The sequence below is a fragment of the Capricornis sumatraensis genome, chromosome 1 (genome assembly GCF_032405125.1).
Source record: "Capricornis sumatraensis isolate serow.1 chromosome 1, serow.2, whole genome shotgun sequence".
Classification (NCBI taxonomy): Eukaryota; Metazoa; Chordata; class Mammalia; order Artiodactyla; family Bovidae; genus Capricornis; species Capricornis sumatraensis.
Window position 1 is genome coordinate 97,103,810 of NC_091069.1, and position 12,108 is coordinate 97,115,917.

At 42.9% G+C, this 12,108-nt stretch overlaps 1 protein-coding gene across 1 annotated transcript in view; it reads right to left on the reverse strand.

Moving 5' to 3' along the window:
- Nucleotides 1-1,146: 1,146 nt before the first annotated feature.
- MRPS9 (mitochondrial ribosomal protein S9) overlaps nt 1,147-12,108 on the reverse strand; it is a 36,736-nt gene continuing 25,774 nt past the window's right edge. Inside the window, exons 6-11 of the mRNA XM_068976417.1 lie at nt 8,518-8,603; nt 7,356-7,431; nt 4,831-4,999; nt 3,800-3,908; nt 2,765-2,934; nt 1,147-1,780 (exon numbers count right to left, since the gene is read on the reverse strand). Of these exons, the coding sequence (XP_068832518.1) occupies nt 1,689-1,780; nt 2,765-2,934; nt 3,800-3,908; nt 4,831-4,999; nt 7,356-7,431; nt 8,518-8,603 (702 nt within the window). The 3' untranslated portion in view covers nt 1,147-1,688. The remainder of the gene's footprint in view (nt 1,781-2,764; nt 2,935-3,799; nt 3,909-4,830; nt 5,000-7,355; nt 7,432-8,517; nt 8,604-12,108) is intronic.

A 12,108-nucleotide genomic window follows, 5' to 3' on the forward strand; every position in this document is an offset into this window, starting at 1 on the left:
TTTGGGCTGTGCGGGGTCTTCATTGCAGGGCCTGGCGTGCAGGCTTGGCAGACCCCCAAATGTGTAGTCTCAGATCCCCTATCAGGGATTAGGCCCACGTCCCCTCCCTTCAGTGGAAGGAGGATTCTTTACCACTGGACCACAGGGAAGCCCCTCCTTGACGGTTAATTTGGTGGAAGGTGTCACAGCCTTCATGATAGAGGTACCTTAAGTCAGCATTGTGCAAACACAATGGGCTTACCGTCCCTTATAGATACTGAGAGGTCCTCATGGTTGGCCACCTCCCTTGTTTATGTGGGCTACACACCCGTGTCTGTGGGGCTGCCAAGTCGGGTGTAGCCTGGACGTCATAACAGATGTGGAAGCCCTGCGTCTGCAGCGTGCAGCTAACTCCATCCAGAGCATCGTGCTTCTGTTTGTTCTGAGGGGCCAAGGCAATGAAGCATCCTTCATTTTCAAGGACACTGCCTGTTCACAACATGACTCCACCTGCCCAGCCAGACTGAGACCCCTGCACACACGTGTGTAACTGAACGATAGAGGATATGGGGGTCGGGGGTGGGTGGGTTTCCTGATGAGAATCACAACCCATGATCACCGTGCACCTACTGGGGCCTTGCGGGCCTGTGGATTGTCCTAACCTCCCAAACCTGGGCCAAGGCTGCTATGCCCACATCTCAAGGGTGGCCCACCCCCCACTCCCACCCAAGGCCACACCTGAGCCCTACATCCTGCCTCACGGTGGTCGGTCCTTTAGTCACTTTTATCATAAAACAGTTTGTAACAAAAGCTGTTTGTATCACATTTGGGAGGTAAAGTGGACACTCATGTCCTCCCCTCCCAGACAGAGATCATGCCCAGGGCCCTCAACCCCTGCTCCCCCTGGGCCAGGCCCTCTCACCACACTGTCCGCTGTATTCAGGGCTGCACACGAAGACCAGACTTACTGTCCTTTACGAAACCCCAAACCCACCTCACGCCTGTGGTTCCCAGTGTCACAGGGAGGGACCCCCAGGGCATTGTGCGAGCCCAGAGCCTCAGAACTGATTCATCCTGTGACTACAAGCCTGTGTCCAACCTGGAGGGCACCATGCTCCATGAAATAAGCCAGACAGAGAAAGACAAACACTGTACGGGATCACTTATACACAGAATCGTAAAGAAAAAACAACAACAACTAAAGTCAAACTCATAGAAACAAACAGAGGACTGGTGGCTGCCGGGGCCCGGGAGAGGCGGGCCTGTCGTCGTCATCAGCAACTCGGTGGGGCTCCTGACAGACACTCCGCTGGCTCCATTCTTTTTGACAAGCATCTCATCCCTCAATTGTGAAAAATGTGTAGCTGTCTGGAAAAGCGACAGCATGCGGAGGACGGAGCTCAAGTCTGCGCTGCTCTTAGGTCAGCAGTATGGCTCCAGAGCTCAGACCTTCCCATCTGAGAAAGGTCTCCTGGCTGGGTTTTGCTGAATGTTCCTTTCAGATCAAATACGCCAGGAGTCTGAGTTAGGCTTTGAAAACTCTCTTCTGAAAAAGTTTTAAAAGTGAAGCAGCAGAACAAAGCTAAAACATTTTAAGTAATTATTTTCAGAAGGCGACCTTCACAGCATTGCAAGTAAGTCATCTCACGAGGCAGCCGCCCAGCCGGCCGTGGTCTCCCGTGCGCCCCTCGCTTTCCCACAAGGGACACTCAGCGCTTCTTCCAGGTGAACTTCCTCCGGGCGCCCTCCTGGCCTGGCTTCTTACGCTCTCGGACACGGGGATCCGTGGTGAGCAGTCCAGCTGTAGCATAAAAAGAGACGCCTTTAGGAGCCATGGAAAACGCAGGGAGCCAGGTGAGTCACGTGAACCGACAGGTCCTGGGGTAAGAGGAAGCACCCAGGCCCACAGCCTACGCCCGCCTCACATAAACCTCCAGACAGCAGCGTGATTTCCCTCTTCGGGGCTATCTTCCTGATTTCTGGGACAAACACCAGGCACGTTATTTGAGTCTGCTTGTCTTCTGCTCTGAGAGCTATGATCAATTCCTTTTTGGTTTTAAAACTTGTTCAACTAAGGACAAAGCTGCTCCTGTGGTGGCATCACTAGTCACTGCAAGGAAAGCCACGTGGTGCGCTTACCGTTACAGAAGCGGAAGTTTTACAGACTCCAAGGTGTCTATACTTCCACACACTTCACCTTCCAGGAGGTTTTTCTTTTCTACCTCTGGGCTCCGTTATGTACAAGTAACATACGACTTCATGAACACATTTGAGAAAAGAAACTTCTACCTTTTAATCTGTGTGACAATAGTATTTCTTGGGACTTTGTTTCAAGATCTAAAACAAAAGTTTTAGAGTTGCGTTCTCAGCACAAGACTTCCATTCTGGGAGAGTAAAGTCAGTTTTGCTGGTGGCTCCCACTCTCCCAGTCCTCAGGCGTGATTACGAGTCACTCTCAGCCTCCATCCCTGATGTGTTTGTAAGTATTACACAGGCTGGAGTTTTTCACTGTTCTCTTCACTCTTCCAACACTAGCACTTCTTTTCATTGTGTGCCAGGCTCACATATTTTGTTAAGAATACTTTGAACGGCCACACAGCAAAGGCAAAACTTCACTTACCATATACCCATGGCTTTTGCACGCGCTCGACTTAAAAGGAGTGGAAAAAAACAGCAAGCTTGCATGGAAGGCAAACCAGACCTGTCTAAATAAATTCTAGTTGAAAAGATAAGTGATGACGCCTTATTACTTTTCAGGGCTCACAGAAACTCAAACTAGCCGTACCTTGGCGCATCCATTCAACCTCGTCCTCGGTGATGAAGCTGCACAGGGCTCTGGCCACGGCCAGGCGGATGGCCCCCGCCTGCGACGACCGCCCGCCCCCTGACACCGTGCAGGTCACGTCGTGTTTCCCAAGCCGGTCGAGGAAATGAAAGGGGAACATGAGCTGCTCTCTGAGGACATCACAAGAGGCGGAGTTAGATTTGCAGCATCTACACACGACTTCACAGAACGCTCACACTCCAGGCGTTTATAGGAATCACAACACGTGCAGAGACACTGCTGTTTCGGATACTCAGACCCCCTGAGAGTGGGGCCGGTCTCTTTTTTTCGGGTGCAGTGGCACACCCTGCCTCACTGAGGGGGAGTGATGGGAGTGACAATGCTACTAAGGGAAGCTCTGCTCACCTACTCGTTTGGGTATCTGTATCTGCTTTAAACATGTATCTGCTTTAATTTCTGAAACTTTTAAGATTCCCAAGCAAATGCTTATAAACATAAAGAAACTGAGAATAAAATTGAGAAAAAACATCAGGAGATATGAGAGCACTTGCATCAGGGTGGTCAAGGTGAGAAAGAAGCCCCAGGAGGCGGGGTCTGCACAGTCAGGAGGCAGGTACCCAGAATACAGCAAACGTCTGTGAGGACAGGGAACCACACCCCAAGGGGAGCAGCTAGAAACGGTCACTCCAGTAGTGATCTGCGTTAGCCTGGACTGGAGCTTCCCTGGTGGCTCAGTGGCAAAGAACGAGCCTGCCGATGCAGGAGGTGCAGGTTGGAGCCCTGGGTGGGGAAGATCCCTCGGAGAAGGGAATGGCAACCCACTTTAGCATCCTTGCCTGAGAAATCCCATGGACAGAGGAGCCTGGTGGGCTACGGTCCAGGGGATCGCAAAGGAGTCAGACATGACTTAGCAACTAAACAACAAAGAGAAGTAATTGGGCAAACATAAGGAAATCATGAGCCTTGTTGATCGGGATGTATCATGAAGTATATTTCCTTTAAAATAAAAAAGCCAAACCCAAACGCAGATCTCACCTGTCTTGGGTCACTGGGAAGTAGAGCAGGTAGTCGACCCCATTTATTTCTATCTTCCCACTTCCATGGCCATAAACAACCGCCTCTGCATTTGCAGTCTTTCTCTTACCTTGAAAAATACAAGACATCTATGCGGTGAACATCTTGGAAGACCAGTGCTCTGAGTGAGGCAAACAACATTAATTTCCTCCCCTCAGAATAACAATACCTAACACTCTATATAGGAAAGTTCTATAATTATTACACATCAAACAAAAATAAAACAGGCAAACTACACCATAACTGATGTGATGAACTTATTATGGGGGTGTTTTGTTCTTTGATCCCATTTTAGAAATATTACAATGATTCTAGTTTCAACCAAGTAATTCACATTTGTTTACATTATTTTTTTTAAACGAATTTACCTAGTATTCTATTTTAAATTAATAAGAATATACCTGAATCTCAACTGTAAATTTTTATAATACGTGAACAGTATAATAAAGTATAACTAAAAGAAAAGGAATTGAAATGAAAGGAATCCTCAGGGAAGGTCACACTTCTTTGAAAATATTAACTGAAAATGACAAAGGAAATGATGTTAAACTTTTGCAGACGGATCATTTAATAGCTCAATTCTTTAAAGTGACACCACGTCAAATGGCTCTGGGCATCTACAAGGAAGATGTCAGCTGAGGACCTAAAGTTTTCGGGTTTCGTAGTTTTGGCATCTGACAGGAAGATTCGCTGAACATTTTCAGTGTATGTAAGAAAGCTCTGTGATAAATATGCTGTTGTTTCCACCAGTTGAAAATGTGAAAATACCAAGTGCTAATGTGATTGTGCAGGCTATGTGTCCACAGTTTTCTTGGGACATTAAAAGGTTCGGTTTTTCAAAATGTCAACAAGAATCTTAAAACCTCGGAAATCCAGTGTAACAACAGCAAAAATAGACAAATGGACAAAATGAACAGCAAAGGGCGAGAGCGCACACCCGCCCCACCGTCTCCCCATGCTCGGGGGTGCGCCTCGTCTCCAGGGCGCGTTACCTTGGCCTGTGCTGAAGGCCATGCCCTGCTCATCATACTGCAAAGGCTCGATCAGATGCTTCTTCGACTGAACGGTCACTGTCCTGCGGAACCTGCCCACAAATTCCTCTTCAGCTGCATCGCACGGCAAGGCTGATAACCTTTCCAGCAGCCGGATGAACCGTGCGTACTGCAGACAATAAAAATTCATTAGGAGATGGGGGTGTAATTGCATTTGCTGAGTTTTTTCTATTTTTATATACTTGATCTTTCCAGGGCTGCTTTTCTTGATGAATTCTGACAGGATGACACTTGCGCTGCTTCTAAAACAGCGTGCAGGCGTGGCATTCTCCCTGGGCACCTCTGGTGCTCAATCTTTTCTTTTGAGAAACAAAGAGATAAACCTTTCAAAGAAAAATCCATTTCTCTGAACTGGGATATTACAAGAAAGTGAAATTTAAATTCCGTTTCAAAAAAATATTTAGATGATCTTTGAGTGTGACTTCTACTCTTTTACTAGAATTGCTATCAAGAGGAGCTTCATAAATAATTTCCAGTGAGTTTCGCACAGTAAAATGGGGAGAGTCTGATTTTGAGAAAATGTACCTCTTAAATTATATTTCATAATACACTTGGCAAATATATCTTTAGCTGTTCAAGCTGTGTTACTTTAATGTTTATGATTTCCTTTAAAACTGAACAATCAAGCTATTTAAAAATTCAAGAGATACTTGACTTAAAGGGCAACCTCTTGAAATAAATTATCCTTGCTACTCTGTGCATTTTTTTAACAGTTCTTGAACATGTGATTAGAAAGTAAACAACTTGGTATTAACCCCTTAAAATTAGAAGCCAGAGTAATCACTCTAAAGTGTTTATGCAGAAGGAAACAACTGACACTTGACATCCTTGGTGAGCACAGAGTGTGAAACCCAGTTTTTTGATAATCTGATTTATGTTTTTGCCAACCCTGAAAATCAGGCTCGCCTTTATGACCTCTGCCTTTATAGTGAAAATCTGCCACTAATGACTTGAAATATATAAAAATCACACATGTAAGATTCAAAGGGCTGCTTCAGCGACTGCCTCCAGGGATGTTATGAGAGAAGCAGTCTGAGGAAGGGTGAGATACTGAGGCACCCAACCTGGTGGAGCTCCATCGCCTCCATTCACCGCTGTCCTTCCCCAGCTGCTCTCAGTTCCCCTGAATGTGCCGTGACACCCTCAAACGCACAAGTAGGTAACTAGAGCTGTGACAAAGCCATGCTCAGGAACTGGGATCATGAGAAGAGCTATCACTGACCACTCCTGCCTCCTTCATCTCAACACCAGTTGTCAGCTTCAGGATTTCTTCCATTATCCAACTGTCCAAAGTACAAAGACCCCACATATTTACAGATAGATAGATGAATAGATGAGCCTATATATTTGGTTGTTCTGTCTTCATGGCTGCGCACCTTTAACAAAGTCTTTGGGATATTTCCAAAATGAAAACAAACTTGTTATTTTATAAAAAAATGAAAGCAGCCAGGAAATGGGAAACACAGAAATGATGCAGTCAGTTAAGATGCAAAAGAGATCTTTTTTTCCAGTTGCATCCAATGCAGTAATACCGACCTGGCAGTCAGGCTATCAGAAATTAATTCCAGCTCTACCACTCACCAAATGTCCAACACCTCAGTTTAGCAAATTGCAACTTTTCCAACACATTAATTTCTATAATAACTTAAATGAAGAACAGAGAAATTTAAGTATATGACTTAAAATCTACACGGTGGCAAGGTACTAACAATGTCACTCACTGCCGTGGGAAGGAAAAAACCTTTCTTGAAACAATTTGTGAAATTTATCTACACTCTCATCTTCTAGAAATAATCTAAATCCAGAACATCAACATATTTAAAACATCAGATTTCCTCTGATAATTTTGGCATATGCTGGAATACTGAGCAAAATAAGAATCTGGCTGAGACCTAACCAAGGATCACCATCTTTATACACTTTTGGGAGCCTGCTAAAAATGTATATTCCTGGGTGAGGCCGGTGGAAATTCTGGGCAAGGCCTGGACCGTAGGAAACCACATTTTGTTCCCAGCATTCCAGGTGATCCTGACACTGGTGGTTTTGCCGAATCTAAGAAGTGGCCATACAGATACTGCATATGCTAAGCAGGAAGGGAACCCTGTGCTTCGTTTCTTTCCTATTTCATCTGTAACGGCTCCTTATACTTACCTTTGGCCTGTAAAATTAACACCTGCTCTATTGAAGGATGTAAAAAATGACACCCGCCACACTAACCCCAAGACAACAGGCAGAGAGATGGCCAGTGCACTTGCAGGGGAGGGTCTGGGTCTTTTAGGCTGCCACCTTCCTGGCCTACGGGCAGAATTAGCTCCAAATGTTTTCTTTTTTTTTTTAAAGGAAAACTGTCTTAGGAACACATACCTCTTGAGGAATGTTACTATTAGGATCCTAAATATTAATATAGCAATTGTCTACAATCTTACGGCACAGGTCCCCTTAAATTAAAAAGATTAATTACTCACGTCTTGATCTGACAGTTTTTCTACTAACATTTCTTCCAGTTCCTCCTTAATCAGCCATCTGCTACCAATCGGGTCTCTGTTAAAATATCACATATATTCTCTTTTAAATTAACCATGCAATGAGAGTTATATCATGAAAGATCCCACAAGTGGTAGTGATTCTTGACGGGGAAACACACTTTTGTATTAATATTACACAGTTGTAAAACTCCATCCAAGTGAATAGTTTTTTGAGATAGGTTATTACATTTCCTCAGTCTACTTTAAACGAAGAGATACCCAGGCTAGCAATGTCCCATTGGCAGAGTTAGACTTGGCAGTGTGAAACTTGCTGGATATTCAAGTCACCAGGTTTCTCAGAAATTCAAATTGCGCTTGCTTTTCATAGTTTGTCTGAAAGGAGAGGTCATGGAGGCACAGTCATCTGTCAGTGGACTAAAGCAGTAATGAGCACAAAGCAAAGGCGAGGGGTAGTACTTAACAGATTAGACTAGCTATGCTCCCAAACCTGGGTCTTTTGAAGAAGAGAAAACACAAGAATGTGCTGTGCTGTGTGCCCAGTCAGGTCTCCGTGGCCCCGTGGCCTGTAGCCCGGCAGGCTCCTCTGTCCACGAGAAGGCTGGAGTGGACTGCTCCTCCTTCTCCAGGAGAGCTTCCCAACCCAGGGACTGAACCCACATTTCTTGTGTCTCCCCTGCATTGGCAGGCAGGTTCTTTACCACTGTGTCACCTGGGTCAAAAATTTGTGTCTTTTGAATAAGAGGAAATATACGACTAACCAGTCCAAAATTTAAAACCAGTTGGTCAAGTTGATGGATCTAGTCTATCACTGTTTGCTAAATGGATGCACACATCTTTAAACACAAAATACATAAAATACACACACATACACACATATACATACGCATACATACATAAGCACAAAAATTTTGAAGAAATAATATTCAAATATAGTAATGAAGTGCCATGTAATATATAAATCTGGAATGAAGTAATATAAAAACAATAGCCTTAATATTTACATCCTCCCAAACAAAAAAACAAATTATAAAGATTAATGTTGAAATAATGAACACATTTTTAAGCTTTATGTAATGCCTAAGAAACACCAGTGATAAGCGGTATGTTTTTAGTTAGTAGTTTAACGCAAAGAAGAACTTACTTGGTTTTAGGTTTTTCTGAAAGCAGACCTTTGGCTCGCAGCTGGTCTTGGCGTTCTTCTACATGGAGCACCTTTCCATACGCTTCCTGTGGCAAGTAAAACACAGACTAAACCGAGAGACGGCACATTCTCACCACTACTTTCTCCTCCCTTTGAGTCCTCCTCATCTCAAAAGTACTCCTCCTCAGTTCTCAAGTCACAGCTGCACAGCAAGTACTGCTGAAAATGCTTTCCCACAATGACCATCTCTCACTCAAGCTGGAGAATGGGACAGTAACTTCAATGAGAATTCCGTATTCTGCATAGCAACACACTTCAGCTGAATTCAGATAACTCCACAAAAGGCTTACAACTAGCTCAGTGAGGATATTAAACACAGAATAAAGTTACAAACGATTTATTTTCCTTAAGAGTTCCTCAAACAAAACCAAAAACTTCCTTAAAAAATTCCTAATTTATACAGCCATATGCCTTTAAACTTGGGAGAAATGCCAGTAAAAATTATACTTGCCACTGAACAACTTTTCTAACATTTAACACTTATGTAATAGTTAAGTCTTCACCATGTAGTCTGTGTCTTTTAAAGTTCTCTATTAATATTTACTTCTCATTATTTGATTTCTATTAATTTACTTTCTAGCAAAGACTTCAAATGTATGTCACCTGTTAAACTGTAATGCAAGTAAGGGAAATTTACCATTTTGTTAGAATTGTAAAAAAGCAATAATCTGGCAACAAAAGTGATTAATAAAATACATTTTTCCAGGAAATGAGTTTACAACAAGCAGAATAATGCAACTGTCTCCCAGTTTTTTTTGACTGAGCCTATCTGAAGACTCATGTTGAATCGGTGTGCATTCATTTATCATTTCATACTAATTTCAAGTGCATATCCGTTTATAATATATTAATCGAAGGAACAGACATGCTCAAAGGATGAACTAGAGATCTCAGAAGACACAACTGGTTACCCCGAGATGCCTGTCCGTATTTCAAACAGTCTTAATGATCTCCAGCTTGGGGTCAACCTTGTGTGGATGCTGATCAGAGCACTATTTTATATTCAAAGCTGCCGATAGTCCGCTCTAAGAACGGGAGTGTCCCTGGCTGCTGCCTCTGTACTGACCAGTGCTTCCATTTTATTATCTTCATTCTGCAGCCTCTTCTCAGGAATCCATTTCTTTCAAGTGGAAAAGGGAGAAAGGGCAGATGAAGGAAGAAAGGATATAAGGACTGCACCTTTGATTTGCATAAATATAGGTGAGAAAAGCCCAGATCATACTCCACGGGCTAGGAAGGGTGAGACGAGGACAAAGCTCATTTTCTATGGCTGGGAGACTCCTGAGAGTGTGTTTTGTGTTGTTTGTTCTTGGAAGGAGAGAATTGATAACTTAGACAAGAAGAAGAAAAGCAGCCCCATGTAGAAGCCGGGCTGAGCATCTCCGACACGGTGAAGAATCACTAACCGGTCAGAGGTTCTACGGCTAAGGCCCCGTCAGCAGCAGCAGCTAAGCCAAACACCAGGTCAGAAACACACCGTCTCAGGCTCCACCCCAGACTTCCGGAAGAGGAACCTCTGACATGGGCTCACTGATCTGTTAGAACCATGCCCTGGAGTAATGTACACTGAAGTCTAGGTTTAAACACCGGAACTATGGAAAGAAATTAGGTTAATTCAATTCTATTGTCCAGATTAAAAATAACTACCTCTACAACTTGGATAGCAAGATCAAACCGGTCAATCCTAAAGGAAATAAACCCTGAATATTCATTGCAAAGACTGATGCTGAAGCTCCAATACTTTGGCCGCCTGATGCGAAGAGCCAACTCACAGGAAAAGACCCTCATGCTGGGAAAGACTGAAGGCAGGAAAAGAAGGGGACAACAGAGGATGAGATGTTTGGATGGCATCCCTGACTCAACGGACCTGAGTTTGAGCAAGCTCTGGGAGACGGTGAGACACAGGGAAGCCTGGCGTGCTGCAGTCCATGCAGTCACAAAGAGCTGAACACGACTGAGCGACTAACACACCCAGCTTGTTAAAGATCTATTTAATTTTCTGGAATAACCAAGGCAACAAAAACAAAAATAGTCGACCTGCTTCATAGGTAAGTTTCAAGTCATAGTTTGGGCTGCTAAAGCTGTTATCGTTTGCTGGTGACTTCTGAGCAATTTTTACATTAAGGCCACATTTTTCTTAAACTTTTCACTCTGCTATTATCTTCTGCAGTTCATATTTAGTTCCACAAAAATGCATAAATAGTGTATGTAAAAATCACCAGAAAAAACATCGAAAATGAGAAAAACCACCCATGAAGGTACATGTCAAATTTCGAATATGCTAAGTTCTAATCATTTATGGAGCTTCCCTGGTGGCTCAGATGTGCTTTGACAGTTGTGATCCATCAAGTTATATAATGCTCACATTAAAGCCCTTCATTCAGTTCTCTAAATATTTAGGAAAATATATGTAAAGTACTTGGCACAGTGCCTGGCCTATAGCAATGGCCAAAAAAGGACACAGGGGTGAGGTATGGTGTTTGGGTGTCAAATACGCGAAACCATTTTATGTGCACGCCGTTTCTACCTTTCTTTCTCTTCTAAATAATAAACCCGCTCTTCAGAGTCTGTCCTGGCTACTCTGAGACAAGAGTCGTCTGCAAAGTACACCCTACAGCTTCAGCTCCCTGAAGAGGTGTGTGTGCTAATTTACATCAGAAAATCCTCGAGAGTATAAAATACGCCAGGCACTGTCAACATCACAGATTATCAGGACTGGCTTCTGGTCTATTGTTCAATTTCCACTTAATTTTTAAGGGGCGCTAGAGGATTAGCCGTGACCCCAGCTATGCTAAGTTTATATACTGTATTTAATAGTATAATTTTCAAATATGACAGGAATAACCCAGATGTGAAATGCTGAATCATTAATCACAGCTATGATTAATATTTCATAAAATCAAAGCCAGTCTATCCACCCCTCATGTCATCAGATTTCCATAATGTATGAGTCGCATTTAGAAGGTGCCTAATTTGAAAATACCAGATGCTCAGGGTGCAAAAAAGAAATGCTTAAACTAAACTCTTCCAAGAGCATGAGCAATACGATTTTTAGTCTAAAGAAATCTGATTTTAGTCTTCCCAAATCTGTTTTGGTTTATTAATCATGTAGAAGTTCCAATTTTAGGAAGGGCAAACAAATAACATTTCTTAGGAGGGTGGTACAGAAAAAGTCTGTATATATATATTTTTTGATATACAAAATATATACAACTAACTAATTATCATCTTAGATACTAGTTCAGTACAGTTGAGATTTTAAAATGTTTGTTGGGAAAAAGAAAATCACAGAAAATAAATTTCCTAAATAACAATCTTCTCAAAATTTTTTGGCTACTGGCATATACAAAACCAACTGAAATGAACGTAATATAATTCATTTCTCATGGATTTCGTCATGCTATTTATCTAGAGTTCCAAGAGACATATTTCCACAGGAGACCATGACTATCACTTCGTGAACACAGTATGCTATACAGGTACACTTCATGTAATGCTATTCAGCACAAACAAAAGTCTCACATATAGGTC